Source organism: Gorilla gorilla, chromosome 6 (genome assembly GCF_029281585.2).
Source record: "Gorilla gorilla gorilla isolate KB3781 chromosome 6, NHGRI_mGorGor1-v2.1_pri, whole genome shotgun sequence".
Lineage (NCBI taxonomy): Eukaryota > Metazoa > Chordata > Mammalia > Primates > Hominidae > Gorilla > Gorilla gorilla.
Genome location: NC_073230.2, coordinates 129278346 through 129299875, shown reverse-complemented (window position 1 = coordinate 129299875; position 21530 = coordinate 129278346). Strand labels below are relative to the sequence as shown.

General features: G+C 36.3%; 1 protein-coding gene across 1 annotated transcript in view; it reads right to left on the bottom strand.

The window, feature by feature from the left end:
- The window catches only part of KCND2 (potassium voltage-gated channel subfamily D member 2), a 477238-nt gene extending 458907 nt beyond the window's left edge, over positions 1-18331 (bottom strand). The window contains exon 1 of the mRNA XM_004046110.5: positions 16265-18331. Coding sequence (XP_004046158.1) covers positions 16265-17379 — 1115 coding nt within the window. The 5' untranslated portion in view covers positions 17380-18331. The remainder of the gene's footprint in view (positions 1-16264) is intronic.
- Positions 18332-21530: the final 3199 nt, after the last annotated feature.

Sequence of the window (21530 nt, the reverse complement as noted above, 5' to 3'; positions counted from 1 at the left end):
AGGACAGGTTTAAAAGAAGGAAAGGAGGATTTGGCAGAAGGAAAATCAGGTTCAAATGTCATTGTAATTTCTATGTTCCTTGAGCTCTAATTTGACTACAAAAATTGATGGTTGACTTTTATTCTTTTCAACTCAAGAAAACAATTGGTCATTTCAGAGCCTTAAACAGGACCTCACAAATTTTCTATCATAAAAACATAAACATGTTTTTTAACTGCATCCAGGCTCTGTAGAATCAGCCAATGTGAAGAGTCAGGATTTAAAGTCACAGGTCTTTGGTTCAAAATCCCAGATCTGCACATAACTTAATCCCTTATATCTTTCTTCATAGTGTCATGTATATTCTATAGCACATAGAAACAGCACACTGGGTTAACTGAAATCTGGATTCTGTGTTTACCTGCTATGCTTTGTATATGACCGTGCATTTGTTGTTCTGTGTTTCTGGACATCATATTTGTTTGTTTCTGCTAAACAATTGTGTTCAAGTTGTTAAATTCTATTCAACACCTAATATACACCAATTTTTCAGATTATTAATAAATAATAATCTTAATGATGGCAAAAGATAGTTACAGAGTACAGTACTACAGACGTAAAGTAATGCCATGTCAAATATCACAGATTTTTGGGGAGCTCAAGTGTTAAGACCATAAAATAAAGTTCAAATACCATCTAAGACAATCTGTTCCATCTTCCTGCTAAAATTATATTTCCACCTTCATAAATGAATCAAATTTCTATGCATAAAGATAATTTTTTCATTTTTATTTCATTTACACCAGTATTTATTGAGCACTTATGATGGGCAAATCACATAGATAAAATACAAATACATGAGCAAATATAATTTATAAATGGATTACTTGTGCCACAATGATTACTTTCAAATCCATTCATAGCAGAATTTATTAAGATTCAAAAAGTGACAACTGATTTCAGATTTTTGTTAAGTCAATATTCAAAAGATATGAGTGCCAAATAAATCTACTTACTGTGCCCAGAATACACTCTTCATTTTTCTGCCACTGAGATTTTGCTTATGTCAGGTAAGAAAATTTTCTTCTATCCCCAACCTATGGATAACAGCACTAATTGGTCATGGCACCCATTACTGGTGACCCTGTATATGCCTGAGAATTCTTCTCATTAGCCACATCAGGAAGCATCCAAATTTTAATAAAGTTGGCATACAAGAAAAAAAAGCATATATATATTTCCATATATGTGTAGCTCTTAATGTACAGGATATTGAATAATATGCCAGCTAGACAATATTCTATGTCTAATGGTTTTCCATTAGATTTGGAAATATTCTCCATATGGCTATTACTTCCGCTGATTGTCCAGAAAAGCCAAGGGTATAATATTTCCTGATGACATAAAGCTGGAAATTATTGTTTGAAGTTCATAAGAATGGTCTGGGACAGATATATATAACTACGAGCCAATAGCATAGAGATGAGAAAAATAGCACAGAAATATAGGGGATTTCTTTCAATGGTGAAAGAGCATAAATAAGTATTTGGAAAAGAGTTTTGCAGAGGAATGAATCAGCATATCAAAAAGGTCTCAAAATTCTAAGTTTATTTCATGTATAATTATTTTAATGTATATTGACCTGAGGACTTTGCTTCTATGGGAACTTTATTTCTGTATGTAGGTAGTTGTATGTCAGAGGATATGTGGTTGAAGAAGTGGCTAGAAAGGGTTATGAGTGATATAAATTTCTAAAATTGAATGGACCTTTAAACTCTACAGTAAAAATAAAAAAAATCTTTATTCAGCATCCATGATCGGCAAAGCAATGTTCTAGGCATTGTTAAAAAATCTGTGGGGGAGATTTTAACTAAAGTGTGAAGTTCTTTGAAGAGAGAACTTTGTCAGCACGCATATTGAGGCAGCTTAAAACACAACAAGGCCCCAGATAGAGCATTATAAAATTATGAAATATTTATTTTCTTATTTGGTGCCTAGGGATACTACAAATAAGCAAAAACACAATGTGAACTTCGAAACTACTTATTAAAATTAAATTGTATGTGTATTGCTTCAGTGAAACACTTTCCTCTAAACCAACTAAAATAAAGGTGAGCAAGAATCATAGACCCAATTAAAATAGATGTTGGATGAAAAGTTGGAAGCCATTTTGTTTTTAATATTCCAAATTAAAAATGCAGGTCGATGCTTCCAAGCATGGTGTGTGTGGTACTTGGCTGACGTTTATGTCTGGCCTAAGGTGAAGGGAAAGAATAGCTGCTGTTCTTGGCAAGCCCACCGATCATTTCTGCAGGACAGTAGGAGGACATGTTTATTTTGTGGCTCAAGACTCGAATCTTTGGTAGAAGTGTAAGGTAGCTCTTACTGGGATACCCGAAAAGGGACATGAGAGTAAGTACATAGGTTTTTCTTTTATTTTCCCTGTTATCCTCCCAGAAATACTTCATATTTCAAAATTCAGACTTGCTTCTCAGACCATGTTTTATTGTTGTTTGTTCTTGGTTCCTTTTTATTTTAACTAAAAGTGTTTGCTTGATTTTGGTGGTTAGCCCTGGCTGTTTAAACTTAAATGTTTAGTGGAGTGGCCTTATTTTATGAGATTTCCATTTTATTGCATATTTAGCTTATTTTTATTTAGCTCTCTTGCCAATGAGAATTGAAATGTGGCAAATAAGGGGGACAGTCAGCGGACAGCATGAAAACATAACACAGCTTACATACAAGGGATCGTGCCTGCTACAGAATAGGGGCCCAATAAGTGTATACTCTATTCTTTGTCCCATTGTAAGAATCAAATCATCTCTTTACCCCTCTCACTTTCTTTCTCTTTACTTTTCTTTCTCCTAGTCTCTGTGTGTGTGTGTGTGTGTGTGTGTGTGTGTGTGTGTGTGTGTGTGTGTGTGTGTGTTTGCGTCTCTGCCCTCCCACCTCTGCCTTCCTCTCTCCCCCCATATATACTCTGTTAAGGAAGAGAGGCCTTACAAGCGGTTGATAAGACTCTTCTCTATTTATCTGACTTGGGATAAACCTGCATCATCTAACTAACCTCATTTCAAACCAAGATTTCAAAACTGTCACATCAGGCCTCCTGATTTTAACTAAGTAACATTTGGGTTTGCATGAAGTTATGTTTAACCAGACTTCTGTGATCATAACTTTTGACTATAGGTTTCATCTTTTTACCAAATCTGATGTTCAAAAATCCTGTAACCACAACTAATTAGACAGCATCTTCCAATACAGGAAATGAATTTCAATTTCTGGCCATATTAATCTTCAATCAGCCTTTTGTAAGACAGTTCTCATTACACCTGGACCTCATGAGAAAAAGTTTATTGTATATTTCATATATCTATCAAGAAAGAACATGAAATCATTTTGGACAAGCTAACATCCATGAAAAGCCAATTAAACATCTCAACATCAAATCAGCCATTCAGTGGATTTTTACATAAAACTTCCCTTATGCTCAATTATAATCTAAGAATCCACCAGTAATTTGTTTTCTATCTTTAGGTCCTGCACATTTGAAATCCCTTACATGTGATTAAAAATTATCTTCTTTGGAAAGTAAACCCTTTCAAATCAACTTCTGTTTATATAAAAGAAAGAAAGAGTAAAAGGAGAAAAAACATACCCAAAGACTATTCTAGTTTCATAAGATTTAGAGTGTCTTCATACTTTGTGCTGTCTTCTTTTTCGTAAGCTCCTCCTTTGTTCAGAGGCTTTTATCTAATTCCATTTTCTTTACTTTTATTACGACCAATTGGTCGATTATCTTCTGCCTCTACTAAGAAAAGCTCAGCCTACCTATCCTTGACAATGTTAGAAAATCAGTAGCTTTAAAAGCTCACAATCCTAAATTCCCAAAAGGAAGCAACTGTATTTTCTTTAGTCCAGTTGGTCTCCTAAACACTGATTAATGATTGTTATCTCTGAAACCTTATACCTTAGCACGTGATAAGATATGGCTTTTGCAATAAAGCATTGGTTTTTTACCTGTATTCAAGACTTCTGATTTTCTATCTATAATATCTAATAAATAAAATTGAAAACAAGCACTTTAGCTAGTAGATCATAGTTTTAAATGTCTTGTTGTTGTTGGGACATAGTTTCACTCTGTCACCCAGGTTGGAGTGTGGGGTGCAATCTCGGCTCACTGCAACCTCTGCCTCCCAGGTTCAAGTGATTCTCCTACTTCAGCCTCCCAAGTATCTGGGATTACAGGTGCACTCCACCATGCTTGTGTATTTTTAGTAGAGACAGTATTTCACTATGCTGGTCAGGCTGGTCTTGAACTCCTGATCTCAAGTGATCCACCCACCTCTTAAATTGCTGGGATTTTAGGTGTGAGCCACCACATCCAGCCTTAAATGGTTTGCTTTAACTGTCACTCAAACTTCTAGCTGAAGTCAAAATAGGATGAAAATGATAGAAATAGGCTGAGAGGGCATTCTTCAGTGGTTCTTATATTTGATGTGAGAATTGAAAATGCTGACATCATGGTTCCCACCTGCAAAGACTATTTAAATTGCTTTAGGTGAACTCCCAGAATATTCATTTTTAATAAGTATTCCAGGTGATCCTAATCCTGATGATCCTCAGTCTGTATTAAGAAACATCGCTCTAGATTTACTAAACTCTATATATGAATCTCACAATCATCTGGGAGTTATGTATTTTGATAATTATGTATATTTCTTACAAAAACACCTTTATGTGTATATATATTATCACTTTGCTTTATAAAAATTTGTATATGGTATAGCCCAATCAAAAATATTTCTAAATATTTTGTGAAACTACTGGTGCAGCCACACTTTATTATGTTGTTAAATAACCTGCTTATACTGATTTTGCCCCAAATTTCTATTAGATAGTATTCTCTAAAAAACTCTTCATGAAATAAGATACTTTCTTTTCTTAAATACCTATGAAACATATAATACTATACTTCCTGCTTTTCTTCGTCCACCAGGAATTTCAAAGCTGATTTTATGCTCAGCAATGTTTTATTCAACATAATTTTTATTCTCCATCACTTTCTGTCACCTTTAATACTTGATGCTTGCCTAATCATTTCTGTTTATTCGACAATAAACTGTTGCAACTCCTCCTTGAAAATGCATAGAGTAAAAAAGTAATGAAGGAATGACTAAGTATATAATTTCAAAACAAGTCTGATAGAGTCATAAGAGTTTTATAATTTGGTAACCCAAAATCACTAAATGTTGGATTTCTAACCTAAAAATATGTTTTGTATGGTGACTCAAAATTCCAATTTCTAAATAGGAAATTCCTTTTGATTTATGGTGTGTCATCAATCAACAACTCTTCAGTAATTATTTCCTGCCTAATTGTCTACTGATGTGATACACTAGAGACTTACTCCAATGCAAGGCAAATATGTACTATATTTAATACTGTTATATAGTCAATAGTAATAACAATATAATAGCAATCCCTCATATAGCACCTATTTGTAATGTTATTTTGCAAAGTGAAATTTAAAATGGCTTTTCCTATCTCCCACATCCCCAAATCTTCTTAAAAATATTATCATCAATAGGTTATGTTTCCCAGCAAAATAAGATTGGGCATATAGCTATATATCCACATATGCATCTGTATATAATATTGATTTACACATCTGTACATTTTTGTATTGGTGTATATGTGTGTGCTTCCCAAAATGCAGATTTGAGTACACATTACACATTCACACATATTTTAGTAATATTAAAATAGTATGTACAGATCCAAAAATTGTGAATTAAATAGTGTGGAAAATAATAAAGGAAACAGAAGTAAAAGGAATGTGAGTGGTCTATAAAGTGATTTCTTAATTTATTCATAGTTTTTGCTTAATATAGTGTATTTCAGAATATATTGCCAACATTTGCTACTTGACTGAAAAAAAATCCTCCCTTTAGCTTTTTTTAAGATAAAGAAATCTTACCTTTCATTTAGATAACTATGAATGTATTTGGACTCTTTCTATAAAAATAATAAAGTTCTTTGCTAAATTGATAGGCACTTTACTTATCACTACTCTAGGACCATGCCAACCCTGAATAAAGTAAATAAAGTGTCCTATTTCCACAAAGAAGAGTCGAGAGCCATTTTCTAAACTACATTCTTTTTCTTTGTAATAGGATATTTATTGTGTTATCTTCTGAGATTTTGCATCAAATTAATACAATTTTAAATGCAAAAGCTGAAATTCCATGTTAAAAAAGTAATAGCAGACAACAGATCAACATGTATACTTCTAAGTTAATTATGTTTTTCAAAACAACTGCCCTTTATTGCAAACATTAAAAAAATGCAAGGCAATCTATAAAAGATTGGAAAAATATTCATTTGAATTTCCATAATTAAGAATTTACTGAAATGGAAGTAATTTATTTTTAACATCTATTCTTATGTCCTATTTCACAGTGATGTATCCTCTTGTGAATGTCTATGAGATGTTTTGAAATTAGTGCATTTTTTCTAACTATAGTAATGTTCTAATAAAATAGACAATATGAACAAAAAGACTGTTAATACTTTCTTGATTGTATATTCAGATACAATAAAGTATCTGAAAACCAATTGACTATCAACATCAATTCTCATACCTAATTTCACAAGAATAAGTAAACTAGTCTTGTGAGATATTTTCAGGTTTGATGTTTTCCATATTATTGGCTATGATATGTTCAGCCTTGAATTTAAACACATAACTGAAGACAATAAAATATTCTGCATTGTGAAAATATAAATACAGTGTTCTTACCAGAGTAAATATTTTCAGGTTGAAAAAATAAAAGGAACCCAGCGACAAATCATTGAGTTGAATAAAATGCAAGTTACAACTGCTATGCTTTATTTCTCAGCTCAAAAAGGTCACAGTAAAAGTAATACCAGTGGAACAATATTCTTAATTTCCTGTTATGTATTACATGAATTTATTTATCTTTGTTACTAGTTCAGTCTCTCGTTAGATTAAAAATTACAAATAAAATACAAAGTCATCATCAGAGTTTTAATTATAACATGGGGAAACTTTTAGACTTGCACATACACTGCTTGGTGATGCTGCTCTGTTATGTTTTTAATATTTTGTTTAATGGTGGAAATAGGCATAAAGTAGAGAAAGAAATATAATGGGGGAACCCTCCAGTGTATTGTGCTGTAAAGAACACTGGACTTCAAATGATCTTCCAGAAATCTAGCTTAGATTCTTCAACTAACTAGACCCTATAATTTTATATAAATTTCATGACTACACTCTAACTTAGTTTCTTCAAGTATAAACTGAGACATTTCTACAAAATGATTTCTAACGAGCCTAGCAAGTCAAAATTCCATGACTCTAATACTTCTAGACCAAAGCAAAAAATCAAACATTAGGAATAGCCTGTAGGGCACATTCCTTTCTGATTCAATATTGTTTCTAATGTGCATTATTAGGTTGATCTAATTTAAGAAGAATACAAAAACACCTCATTTGATACAATCTAGACATATTTTCATAAGTTTGAATGTGCTATCTAAAACAATATGGAGAAGAATTTCATTTTTCCAAAGTGCACTAAGATGGTATAGGGTTAGACAGCCTTAATTTCTACAGCATGACGAAAGGAAACCAGTGAATGGCTGGAGTGCGCGCGTGTGTGTGTCTGTGCGTGTGCGTGTGTGCGTGTGTGTGTGTGTGTGTGTGTGTGTGTGTGTGTGTGTTAGCCCCCATGAATCCTTGCTTCCTTATCAGGAAATAGGCCTCTGGAAAGAACTGGGTAAGATGCAGAGTTATCTAGAGGGCAAATGTCTTCATGGAAACAGCATGCTAAGGTGAGAGGCCACACTGAATTCCTCTAGATTCAAAAACTATTTTCACAATTTGTTCATCTGGAAAGCATACCCTTTTTTTGCATTTTTATGTTGTTAATCCAATTTTTCTTTCTCCAAACCCATGTATTTCCAATTATCCATTCATGGTTATAGTTTATTCTTCAGCATGGTGATTCTTATCAAAGCATTGCTTCTGCAAGTTTTCATCACACATCTGCTATAAACATGGTCTCAATTTAATTTGTGTTGAAAAATATATATCCTATGGCAATCTTCACAGATTTTAAGGTATGTAAGCCATTTTGTCTTTCAGGCTTATATAACTAACAAAACACCTGGAAAAGATATATATGTACCTACTGCAAAGTGACAAAAAAGGAATGAAAATCCTTTAACTAGAATTCAAAATGTGTGTAATATTCTTGAACACTAATATTAGAATTGACAACTATTAAGTATGCAAATCTATATTCAAAAGAAATAATTATCTGCATCAGTTCCCAAATAATTCCATATCCACTGAGCACTAGCCTTGTCTTTTCAGCTAAAATATGGAATTCAGTTTTCATTTGAACTAGTTTTATTTGTGTTATTAGTAACAATTTACTTATGTATTAGAAAATACTCATTTTTTAGATAATCTCCTGAATAATTGGATATAAATTTTAAGCTAAGGTAAATATAAAAAACTAATGAAGGATGAAAATTTATTCATGGTAAACAATTTTAATTTGACCATTTAAAAATGTTTTAAATGTTTTACAGCATGTGCTCCTTTTAACACAGAAATCATATCCTATCCCTACCATGCTCACAACTCTCTAATGGCTCCCCCTTTCATCTTAAATGAAATCAGAAGTCTTTACTGTGGTCTATCATATCCTACATAGTCTAGTCCCAACTACTTTTCAGATTCCATTTGCTACTAAGCCCCTTACTCTCTTTGCTTCTATTACAGGGACATTAGATAGAATTGATGAAACTTCATCCCACCTTGAAGTCTTTGTACTCCTTTTCTCTCTTCCTCTAATTCTCTTCATCCAGATAGTCAGAAAGTCATTTCATCACTTTAATCAGCCATTGGCTTAAATGCCAACCCCTTGGAAAAGCCTTGTTTGTCCCCTATGCAAAATAGCAGGCTTGTTACCCAGATGTATTTTGTTCATAGCACTCATCTCTACATGGCATTATATCATATATTTACATTTTTATTTCTGACTCTTCCACTATTTTAGTTTTAAATAGTTCTTAAGGTGAGAAAGTTGACCTTTTGGTTACTGCTGTGATCAATGACAGGTAGCAAGTGATCAACAAAGGTCTATTATGTTGAATTGAACTCTGTGATCCACAGTCTGATTCCCTGAGAGTGTATGTTACTGGTATTATTTTGGGTTTCCAAGAGCACTATTACTGATATTGTTAAAAGTGAAGAAAATGAAGAAGATGGAAGAATTAGGTCCACATAAAAGCAAAAAAGACAAGACCTTTTACTTTTAGAACAAAATCTTCCCATTCTATTTGACATTATCTCAACTGTCATCCTACTCTTTCAATGTTATTTTTTCTCATTATTAACCTCTAGTAACTCATTCCCTACTCCCCCCACACTTTTAATGATTTAGATCATTACATAATAGACTTGTCAAAATTCCCAAGGCAAAATGGATTGCGTTATGCTAGAATATATACCTACATTTATCTTTACATTTTGTAATCTGCCTTTTAATTTCTTAGAATGTTAACTTCTTCCTGATGGTGATTACATTGAGCTTTTCCTGACAGAAATTGCATCTATCTCCTATGTCATTTACAGACAATATTTCCCTATTTTAAAAAATTCTATTTTATGCATAAATGAGAAAACCTGGATGAAAAACAAGAGTTCCAGCTTGTGTTACTGGTAAGAGAGAACACTTTTCTAGTGATGAAGCATCACCAAAGTATCTGTTGACCCATGGGCTTTTTAAGCTACTCGTGTTTACATAAGGAACTGGGCTTTCAAGGGAAGGTAGTATATTTCTATGTTGATTCACTTATAACATGAAGCATCTCCATATGCTTCCCAAAGGCATCCGCAATTTACCTGGACTTCACCAGAAATCAAACTGTTCAAGAAAATGGCAATTGGCAGCCATTAATTCTAGCCTTTGCAGAGTAGTTAGTTATGGATGAAAAAGTTGAGGTCTCACAGCCCTTCCCAGTCAAAAAGAGAAAAATTAAAAGGGTACATTTAGTAGATGAGAGGACAAAATGTTCAAATAACAAATGTAAATACTTTTAACATTGAACAAAGCAAAATAATTTGGCTTAAGAGTAGCAGATTATTGCTAATGTTGAGATGGCACAGCTCCATGGCTAAGGAGCTCTCCATGGCGTACAAGTGCCATCTCACACCATGATCAGCAACACATTAACATAGATATTTTCCTGCATTTGAGCACCGAACTAGGTAATAACTCCCCAGAAGGTATACACTCAAACCTCAAAAGCCTTTCAATTTAGTTAGAAAGTCAAGAGGTAAAACCATAAATTATATATAAAAATGGCACTTACTAATATCAAGCACAGTTCCAACTATAAATGACGTAGGCTTGCTTAGGGGGCTGAAAAGCCTTCATGGAGAAGGTCAATGTAAAGGCTGCCTCTCAAAGGAGAAAACTAAAGGGCAAAACATTCAAAGAGCAGTGCAAATATGCACAAAAATGGTGTTTCACCCTGGGTTTTTTTTTTTTTTTTCAATATCAGACGCTATCCCACATCATCAAATCTAGCTGCAGAAGCTAGTGGGAGAGCAATGCTTATACATACATATGTACATAAATACATACATACATGCATACATGTGTGTGTGTATCCCTGCTTAGAAAACAATATAAGACATACAGAGAGTAGAAGGGAGGAAAGGGAATGAATTCATTATCACAACTTTAAAGGAAAAAATATACTTCCTTTTCAGTGAATGTTTATTTCACCATTTGTGTTCTTTCAATGAAAGAGAAGTTAAATTGCATATTTTTAAGGACTCATAGGCCAACTCTTTCAGGAAATTAGGGCAAAATAACTGAATTCTTTTCCATCAGGCCAGGTAAAAGATTCACCATTGAGTAGTTTGCCGCCAAACGGCCTGAAAGTTCACTGGATGAGAATACAAGGTTGTATTATATCAGATGGGCACCATTATGATAAACCCCAGTGCTGTTTGAATAAATGCAGAGCCAGCAGTGATATTGAGGAATGTGGAATGAGTCACATCAATAGAACTAAGAGAGAAATGCACTACATTAATAGAATAAATAGCAAATGTATTCCTTCTCTTATCCCTATATAATCAGCAGCAGTCCCGATAATTATTATAACACATTTCTAGATAATGTTTTAGGGTCTTCAGAAGAAAATGAGTATAAAAGTGAAATTTCAAAAAATATTGCTGGTATCCAATTATGTAACTATGGACAAGCCACACAATTCTTAAATGAACAAAATTATTAATTTTAAATAAATGATGGGTCACTTTTCTTCCACTAGGAATGTAGAGATCAGGTAATAAGAAATTTGAACTTTGTGACTCATTTTCAAAGATGAGTATAATTGAGAGGAATGTTCAGAAGTAAGTGATGTAAATATAAAAATAAAATAAGACAGTTTATCAGTAGTCTAAAGGAAAATTAAAAATAAAAAAGAATAGCGTAACAGACCCACTGAAAATTTAAAAATAGCGTTTTCTCTAGGGTATTATGTTGAAATAACACATATTAACCCTTTTCTGAAATACCTCTGTCTGGCAACCAAGTAAATGCTAAAGTACTACAGGCTGGATTAACATACATATTTTTAAATTCCACATCAAATATTGTCTCTAATTCAAGTGATGGCTAAAACAAAATGAAGACACATAAGATTTGGTTACTTGTAAGGCTAAAAGAGGAATACATACCACATTTCTCTACATTTCTTTAAAAGTTCATTTTCAACTTCCATCAACTAACATTTTCTATAAAGAACTTTACACAAATATGTCATAGTATGTCAAAATAAAAATAGATGTTACTCATATTATGGCACTTCACCAGAAAGATAAATTTTGGTACTTCCTACCTTTTAAAGAGTTTTATATTAATGCACTAGCAATATTTATGTATAGATGTTGGCACAAGGGAAGATAATTTCACCCATTTCAGTAACAGCTGGGTAAACTTTAAGTCTCTACATAAATGATTCTGCAAGATATACTCCCATCATTACCCAAAGCTATATAATCAGAATACTGACAGGTATCAGGAGAATAGTATTTAAAAGTTTATCCTTCTCTTTAATAATATATAATTATAACATAATGTTATCGTATATCATAGATATGATCATATATATGCATATGATAAATTATTTCAAAGTATGCCATTCTAAAAAAGGAATTTCCCTGATACATTGCTATGAAAATTTAAGTGAAAACTTTTCTGCTTTTTTGTTGTTCCTTAAAATAGTAATTCATCAAATGCACAAAAATTGAAATATGGCAATTACGCTAAGTTTTCTGGCAGCAAAGATGTAACGCCACCGTATTTGTTTTAGACAAATATATAATACAAATTAAATTTTTACTTTCCAGAATTTGTTCTGAAATCAGAATATAATTTATATCGTTAAAATAATAAAATTTCTCTCTAAACATAAACTTTACAGAAATGCCATGTAGCAACTTTCCCATATTGAAAACTTTGATGAAAACAATTTTGTTTTAAAATTAAAGTGAGATGAACCACAAAAATAACACTCCTGAAATTCTTAAGTTTTATATTATGAGTAATATGATCCCTTCTTTTAAAGAAATTGTCTAAATGGTAATAAGACCAAGAATGCAAATATTTATATTACTTAACATAATAATAACCCTTCAATTATTTAATGTGCCACCTGGTACCACTTCTAATTTCCAGATCATGTGTATGAGGTGCAATAGTAAACTGAAGCTTGACACTGTCTAGTACATTTTTACAAAATAGTTTTTGATTATTGGTGAACACTTGGAAATTTCCTAAGTTTAGCAAGATTTGAGTACTACAATCTAAATGAAAAATAACAACTGGATGTTATTTTCCAAACGAGTTTAGGACAAAAGAGGAGTTCCAGGTTCTTTTTCTACTAAGGCAATTAATGGCAGTAACTAGAGTTTACATTATGGAAAGGGGAGCCGGGTGGATAAAAGGGTGATTCAGGGACCTGTGAAATGCGCTCAGAAAGAAGGGATGAAATGGAGGAACAGAGCTACCTGATTACTCAATCTAAACACTTAAAAAAAATTCTGACATTATTTTTTCATTTTTTTTAAACTGTGCTTTCTATGTTTCCTACTTTAGTAGGAAATTAAGTAGCCTGAAAACTATTTTTAAAGCATTCATTTTTCTGATAGATTAAGTAATGACTTATACAGTAAGCATAGTCAAGTTATAGTCTACCGATATATTTGATATTTCAAGGAGCAAATAAAATGGTGATACAAATACACCTTGGTTCTAAGATAGACACACTCAGTTCTTTAGATCATAAAACCAACTGAATATTGTCTAAAATAGTCTAGAAGCTGCAAATGATTCTGCCAGTCCTGAATGACAAAGCTCTTGGTTATTTATTCTCATGTAGATAACGTTCATACGAGCTGGAACTTTCAATAACCACTGTTTACAATCACATTTTCACTTCTATTATCACTAATTGAAGAACATTTAGCTCCATTAAAATTAATAGCCCCATAAAGAGCTCAGATAACTCTTGATAATCACTCAGACATAGTTGGATATTGGCTTCAACTATTATTTCCCAGAAAGTTTGCACCTTACACTTCATCCTCTAAGTATAGAACTACAGCCTAAACAATAAAGTTAGGCAATGGCTTTTATTGAATATTTTGTATTATTAAATAACTGAGTCACAAAGATGGCACCAAAAAGGCAGGGCTTATAAGAATCTGTTTCTTCAGGGTACAATACATAATATATTTTGATGAGAAATTAAAGACATTTTTCTATGAAATTCTGTTATATTATAAAGCATATGATTTGTCAAGTGTCCATATATGTTCTCATTTTGATTACATCGACATTTCCACATCTTAAAAGTATGACTGCTCTATTCCATCAGGATCATTAATTAGCTTAATTTCCTGAAAATTAAAATGTTCAAATTCAGTGAAGCTAAGTCTTTAAAGTAACTTCCACTTAGCTTCCAAGTTCTGAGAAAGTGTGTGTATTCAATGCTTCTAATCCACTTACTTACCTATGAAACATGTGAACAAAATCCACTGCATAGATTTTACTCAGGCAATATAATTCAATTTCTTAAATATTTTCAAAAATGGGTGCTTTTAAGTATTTTATTTACATAATAAAAAAATTGTCACTAATGTTTAATGTTGTCTCATATTTTCCTTGAAACAAAAATAAGCTTCAAAATAAAATAAAAATTGGAAGGTCATTTCCAGAAACAAGTTTTAAAATAATGCTAACTTCTCAAGTCTAGTATAGAACTATTAGCTACATGAAATTAGAATTCTCATCAACATTCTTTTCACACCTATATTCAATCATATAGACACTATATAGCATTAAAATGATTCACTGATACCTCAAGAAACACAGCCATACATACCAAATTTTTAAAGTGTATTTCATTTTAATAGTTCTCCCTTCCTATTAAAACAGAATCTTTTTTATTCAGGTGTACTTCTAATTTGACGTCATGATGGTGATTTGCACTACCCATTTGTCCTTAATAAGGATCTCCTGCTACAAAATGACAAGACAACAAAAACAAACCTCTTTGATAAAGAATCAGCACCTACACTGTGAAGGCATTCTGCATCATCCTTATCCTTACAAACTGTCACAAATTTGCCAACAAGATAAAAAGGAAATATAAGAAGTAGAACATGGATTTTCACTAATTCATTTTTTTAAATGTACCAGTAGGTCTTTAAAAAAATATGAGACTAAATAAAAATCATAAATCATTGTATTTTTCTTTACCACAATTTCTTGTTTAACCTAGCCTAAAATTCTTCATATATAAAATATTCCATTAGCTGGCCACATGACATGAGAAATTCTGTACAACACAATATGTCTAATAAAATTAAGTTGACTTTAACCACAATGTCATTTAAAGAAGCCAATTAAATTATCCAGAAACACAAAGCTTGAAGAGTAGGCTTGGGAATAACTTTTTTCTTATAGCCATTACCAAATCCTCACTGAACTGATTACCTATGCAAGAATAGTAGCATAAAGCTGAAGAAAAGGCACTCACATCACTCCCCAGCTTATCTAAGAACTCATAAAAGTAAAAGGATCTAACCATTTTATTTTATTAGATTCTCTAATATGTAAAATGCTGCTACTTTTCTGCAGTTTAACATTATTAATCATTTGCCTCCTTTCCTTTTCTCTACTACCTAAAAAAACTTAATTCTAGCCCTAAAAGTCTATTAAAAACAACAGCATGAATTCAGAAATTTGTCCCTTTGGTTGCAGAACTTCATTATACCCCCAAAAAAGAATTCACAAAAAAATTCTAAAAGGAAATTAGGACCCCAAATTTTATAATACAGCCAGCCTTGGTGACCATCAATCTTACCAGATACTGCTCTATCTTCTATGTGTATTTAATGGGTGTGGACCCATTGCCTGATGGGATCTGTAGATTCTAAAAAAAAAATGTGTGGATGACAGTCTTTTGCTTCTTTTTTTGAAACTATGAACCTAGAGTTTGAAATATGTTGCAAATTTAATTCCACTGCATATTGTAGAGTTGATCAGTTTCAGCTCTGATATTCTAAAACACTGAATAACCTATCAACCATAATTAAAGTGCATACATATGAATATGTGCATATATATTATAAAATACTTTGATAATTACATCTACAATCTATGTATTACGATGTAAAATAGGAATTATGGTTCTTAGAGGAAAAATGTACACCATAAGTATCTATTCATATGAAAATAATAGTTCAAGTATACCTGGAAACTTTTCATTTAAATGCATTGAACCACTTTATAGACATTTCAATATACATTGTATATATTTGTGTCTTTATTAGGGCATAGATTTTGTTTTTCATTGTCATATTTTTATATATTAATATAAATATTGCTACTACTTTCATATATTCAGGAATTCTAAAATTTCTTTGTATCTTTATCACTTTCAGGCATCAATAATCAACATTTGCCAGCAATGCCTTAATACTTCAACGTGTGTATTATACCCATTTCACAGATCAAAAGAGTTTTGCCAAACCATTTAGATAATGCTTTCCTAAACTCAGGAAAGAAAACAAATGATTTCCCCGGAGTTACCATGTAACCTTGATGGGTCCACAATCGCCTCACCCATACCCAACCTCCATCCCATTTCCCATTATGGCACCTACCCTAGTGTTGTCATGGTGACGATGGTATACCAGAAGGCTGCAGGGATGCTGGTGAACTTGCTAGCCGAAGACCCCTTCTCTGCGTAGAACATAACTGTAGCGAAGATGATGATAGCCATGGTGAGCGAGAAAAGCAAGAAGCCCAATTCTGAGGCACAACTCTTCAGTGTGTACCCCAGGATGCGCAGGCCTTGAGAGTGGCGGGAAAACTTAAAGATCCTGAAGACCCGGAAGACTCGGAGTGTGACAAAGGCTCCGCTGACGTCCTCATTGTCTGTCATCACCAGCCCAATGTAATAAGGCAGGATGGCCACCACGTCGATGATACTCATGACACTACGCACAAAACGGTAACGACTAGGCGCTGCAGCCAGGCGAAGCAAATACTCAACTGTGAAGATCATGACGCAGGCCGTGTCCAAGCAGAAGAAGGCCACAGCATACCGCTCTCCACAGGGCAGTTCTTTAATGTGACCTGGGCTTGATCCGCACGGCACTGTTTCAACCACATTCGCGATGACAGAGACGGCAATGAAAAACCCCGTGACATAGTAGAACACCAGGGCCATCGTGCTGGTGTGGGGGTTCTCGAAGGCCCTCCAGACCCTCTGCCTTGCAGTCATGGTGGGCAAGGCGCTCTCTCCAGCGGTGTCGGTATCCGCGTCGTCCTGCAGGCGCTCGGCGTTCTCTCGCCTGCGATCCTTGTACTCCTCATAACAGCAGTCGCCGATGATTTCCGGGATGAGGCCAAAGAAGGCCAGTTCTTCATCGTAAGCAGAGATGCACTCGTGGCGAGGATAGTGGAGCTTCCCAGTGCGGTAGAAATTCAGGATGTGGCGGAAGATGTCTGGGTCACGGTCAAAGAAATACTGCTGAGTTTCTGGGTGGTAGAAAAAGTCCCTCTCAGAACTGCCCAGTAGAGTGTCTGGGTAACGTTCCAGGGTGTCCTGCCACGTCTGGAAGCGGGTGCCACTCACATTCAGCACAATGAGAGCATCTTGGGTCCTTTTCCTCTCCTGCCTCGGGGGAGCCGGCATAGGCCCCGAGGCCACAGGCATCCACCCGATAGCCGCTGCCCTTGCAAAAGGCAGCCACGCTGCCACCCCCGCCGCCATGATTACTTGAAGCGGAAGGAAGAAGGGTAACGAGGCGTCTACAATGGGTCACCGAAGCAGCCACAAGTCACCCACTTCCTCCAGTCAAGCAAAGTACTAGTGAGAAACGTGGTCCAGAGGTGTAACTCTTATTCCAAGATAGGGCTCCTGGTAAAGTCACAGTTCTCAGAAGGGCAAGTTTCCCTCCAAGACAGGTATTTGGAATAATGGCAACAAAATACAACGTCCTAACAATCACCCTCAACAGAACCCAGCCAAATCTCTTCCTGCAGGTGGGCTAGGCCACCCTCTGGCATAAATAAGCACACAGGTGCAGCCGTTTCTTCAAACAGGTGTTTTTGATTTCTCCCCGGCACAGTCTGGATAACGTGGGGTCAGTATGTGGAGTGTAGGATAGAGAAGAAGAACGAGAGTCACCCAATAGAATTCTTTCGACGAATTAGGGAACCCTTACACCTACCCTTCTCACTCTTTCAAACCTTCCTTTCCAAGTAGCCCTTCCCGCCAAAGGAGTCTCAAAAAGGCGACCTGTTGTTGTAGCTCAGGAGATGCGGTCACAGCCGCTGCCCCACGTTCTCTTTGGGGGTCCAGCTGCTGCTGCCTCTACTCCTCGGGCTGTATTTGCAGAGATGCAGTGGTTACGGTGGGGGGCGTTAATAGAGATCCTCCTCCCCCACGTCTACAAACACCCTCTGTGTCTGCCAAAAGCGTTCGCCCAATCGCCCCTTCACTCTCTTTTCAAGTTCAGCTCAGGTGCAGTGTGACAGTTACAGAGCCCAGGAGCTGGCAGCCGCCGCCGCCGTGGCGGCAGCAGCATCTGCTTCCGCGCAGAACGCGCCGCGTCCGCGGTACATACCTGGCCAAGTGCGCGCCGGGGCTTAGTTGCATAGAGACTTTCTCCTCGCCGTGCACCCGGAAAGGGAAGAGGAGAGAAAGCAGCTCGCGAGCAGCCGAATCCGATGCGCCGAGAGAGCATAAATAAAGCTCAAGCGAGCTCTTCTTCCCCTTCCCCCATCCCTCCGTGCTTCCCTCCTCCTTTTCACCTTCCAAAAGCCAGGCGCAGGCGAGCAGAGCAGCAGCAACAAGTTCAAAAGGTGCGGGGGAGGCGAGAACGGAGGGGACTCGCTCCTGCCAACTTACTGCGGGGCCACTGTCGCAGGAGCCTGGCCAGCGCGGTGCGGGGCTGCGGGGCGGCGGGGCTGCGGGGCGGCCGGGCGGGCGGCGGCGGCGCGGTGGGGCCGGGGCCGGGGCTGGCACGGGCTCTCGTCCGAGCGCGGAGGCAGAAGGCGCTCGGCAGCGCGGGGGCGCGGGAGGGCTGCTAGCTGCTTCCCCGCCAGTGGGTGGTCCTGCATCTCCCCGGGCTCCCCGCGCTGCTCTGCTAGTGCGATCAATAAATAAGGAGAAAATAAATAAATAACCGCGCGCACGCCCCGCCACGCAGGTTAGGAAAGGCGTCTCCTGCCTTTCCCTCGGCTTGACCTTTCTCCGCCCCCGCCCCCTCAGGCTCCTCTCGCTCCACCCCAGCCACCCACCAACCCCGGCGCAAAATGTCACCGAGGGAGAGCATCCAGGTGGATCTGCTGGGGAGGAAAGCGAGCCTCGGATGAACAAAGGGAGGCTTCACGCGCTGGGCTGCGGTGGTTTGGTGGAGGAGAGGAGAAAGGGGACCCGTGCCTTGCTTCTGCCTCCCGAGTCCCGGTTCAAGGCGAGCGTGGGAAAATGGGGGGAAAGAGAGCGAGAGAAGCTGGGAAGGAGGGTGAGCGGAGCGGAATGCGCAGGAATTGGTTGTCTTCTGGGGGCGACTGGAAGGCAAGACCCGCAAAGCCCCGACGCGGAATTTTTAAGTGCATTTCCTCTTGATCTTTTTATTGATTTTCAAAACCAGATTGTTAACGTTGCAGGGATTGATATGCCATCTGTCCAACTTGTCAAAAAATCAGAGACTCTCCTCGATCGAGGTCTTGACACAACTCCTTTTCCCGTCCTTTACGAATAAGAGGGATGTGGAGCCCTTTTCTAGATGTCATCGTCAAGGGGCGTGCGTCTCTGAAAGTTTGCGTACCCTTCATCCTCTCTGCGCATCACTGCGCATATTTAAAATAGTTAAAAGAGTTAAAGTTGTTCGTATGAGGGGTTACTGAGGTAGAGAGACACAGGAAAATTGTCGCGACCAACCTTTTTGTTTTTCGCGTACCCCGCCCCCGAGTCATTAGGAATCATCCTTAAAACCAAACGTAACACATACAAGCCACTAGATGGCGTGGATGGCGAGAAGTTAAATCTGCACCTAAGGTTTGGATGCTTTAGGAAGGTGAAGGATCAAAATTAACTGGTCCAACAGAGAGTCAGATCACATAAACATCCCCAAACCCCTTCGCTGCCACCCACCTTTTTTGTGTTTATGTGACATATACTACTTAGGCTTGAGTCTGCATTTGGATAGTTGTGGGATGAGATGTGGAGAGTTTCCTTTTGAAATTCCTTTGAAAATTAAATCTAGATTACTGAATCATCATCATCATAGTAATTAAGATCTTTGGCAATAATGAGGCTTCATCTGTATTGATGAAGAATAGTAGCCTAATTTCTACCTAAAAATTACTTTTCATGGCTTGGTTTGACTGCCCTTGGTTTGTAAAATAAGTGGACTGTGTGTTGTACTTTACGGGAATTGACTTTTAAGCCCTAGAGATTATAGGCATGATGCGTCAACCTTGAAAATTTGAAATGGGATACGTCAAAGAAAATATATAAACTAAAAAATGAGTATAGAAAATAACCAGAGAATTTAAAATATCCTTATCATGTACAGGATTTTCTGTAGAGATAAAAGGGTATTTTTTGTTTGTTTATTTGTTTACAGAATAGAGATTTAAGGAATCCTGTGTCAGTAGTAATGAAGTCAGAGCTAATGCACCATTTAAGTTTGAGGACAAGGAACTGAAGACACCTGCTCTTTATCTATTTGTTTAAGTGAAAGATGCTTGTTAACCAATCTATATGGCCTGCATACCTGAAAACAAACATATAAGCATGTTACCTGGAAAATGGAAATGAGGGGCTTACTACCAATTAATATAAGAAAACCAACCCCTCGTTAGTCCAAACAGTAAGGTGGCACTATGACAGGTGCTGGGCATGGAATCCAGAGGGTGGAGAGCCATGAATATTTAATCAATGCCAATAATGGCATGCTTTCCTGTAAAGATGGGGCAAGGAACCTAAATAGAGCCTTTAAAACTGTGTGGGAAACTGAATACTTACAAATGTAAAAGTAGGAGCTTAACTCACAAAAGCCCCAAAGAAGCAAGAACATAATATGTACAGTTTCTAAGAAGGTATTGGGATCTGCCCTCCTGCATCTTCAACAAGCTTCTTGATATAGTGGAAAGAATGTGGACTGAGAACTTAAACACATCTAAATTCAAAATCTTGCTTAAGAAATTACTTACTGGCTTTGTTTCATTTGGCAAATTACTTAACTTCTATGATTAGAAATTATAGATAATGAAATTTAACTTTTCAGGCCTGTCGTGAAGATGAAACAGGATCATACTTCTGAACACCAGTGAAATACTTAGCACATGAAGTGTACTCAATATTGGTTCTTTTTTATTGTAATGCATAATGCTAATGCAATTCATTTTATCCAGCCCGTATTTGGAATTCCCTTAGATACTTTTGCATAGTTATGTATTGCTTAATAATAGGGATACATTCTGAGAAATGTGTCTTTAGGAGATTTCATCACTGTCTGAATATCATAGAGTGTACTTACACAAACGTAGGTGGTATAGCCTACTACACACCTATGCTATATGGTACAGCCTATTGCTCCTAGACTACAAACCTGCCATCATGTTACTGTACTGAACACTGTAAGCAATTTGTAACACAGTGGCAAGTATTTGAACCTCTAAACATATCTATACACAGAAAAGTTGCAGTAAAAATACAGTATAAAATATTTTTAAGAACGGTACACCTTTATTTGGCACTTCGTATGAATGGAGCTTACAGAACTGGAAGTTTCTCTGGGTGATCAGTGAGTAAGTGGTGAATGAATGTGAAGGCATAGCACATTACTGTACACTTCTGTAGATTTTATTAACACTGTATATTTAGGCTATGCTAAATTTATTTTTAAAATC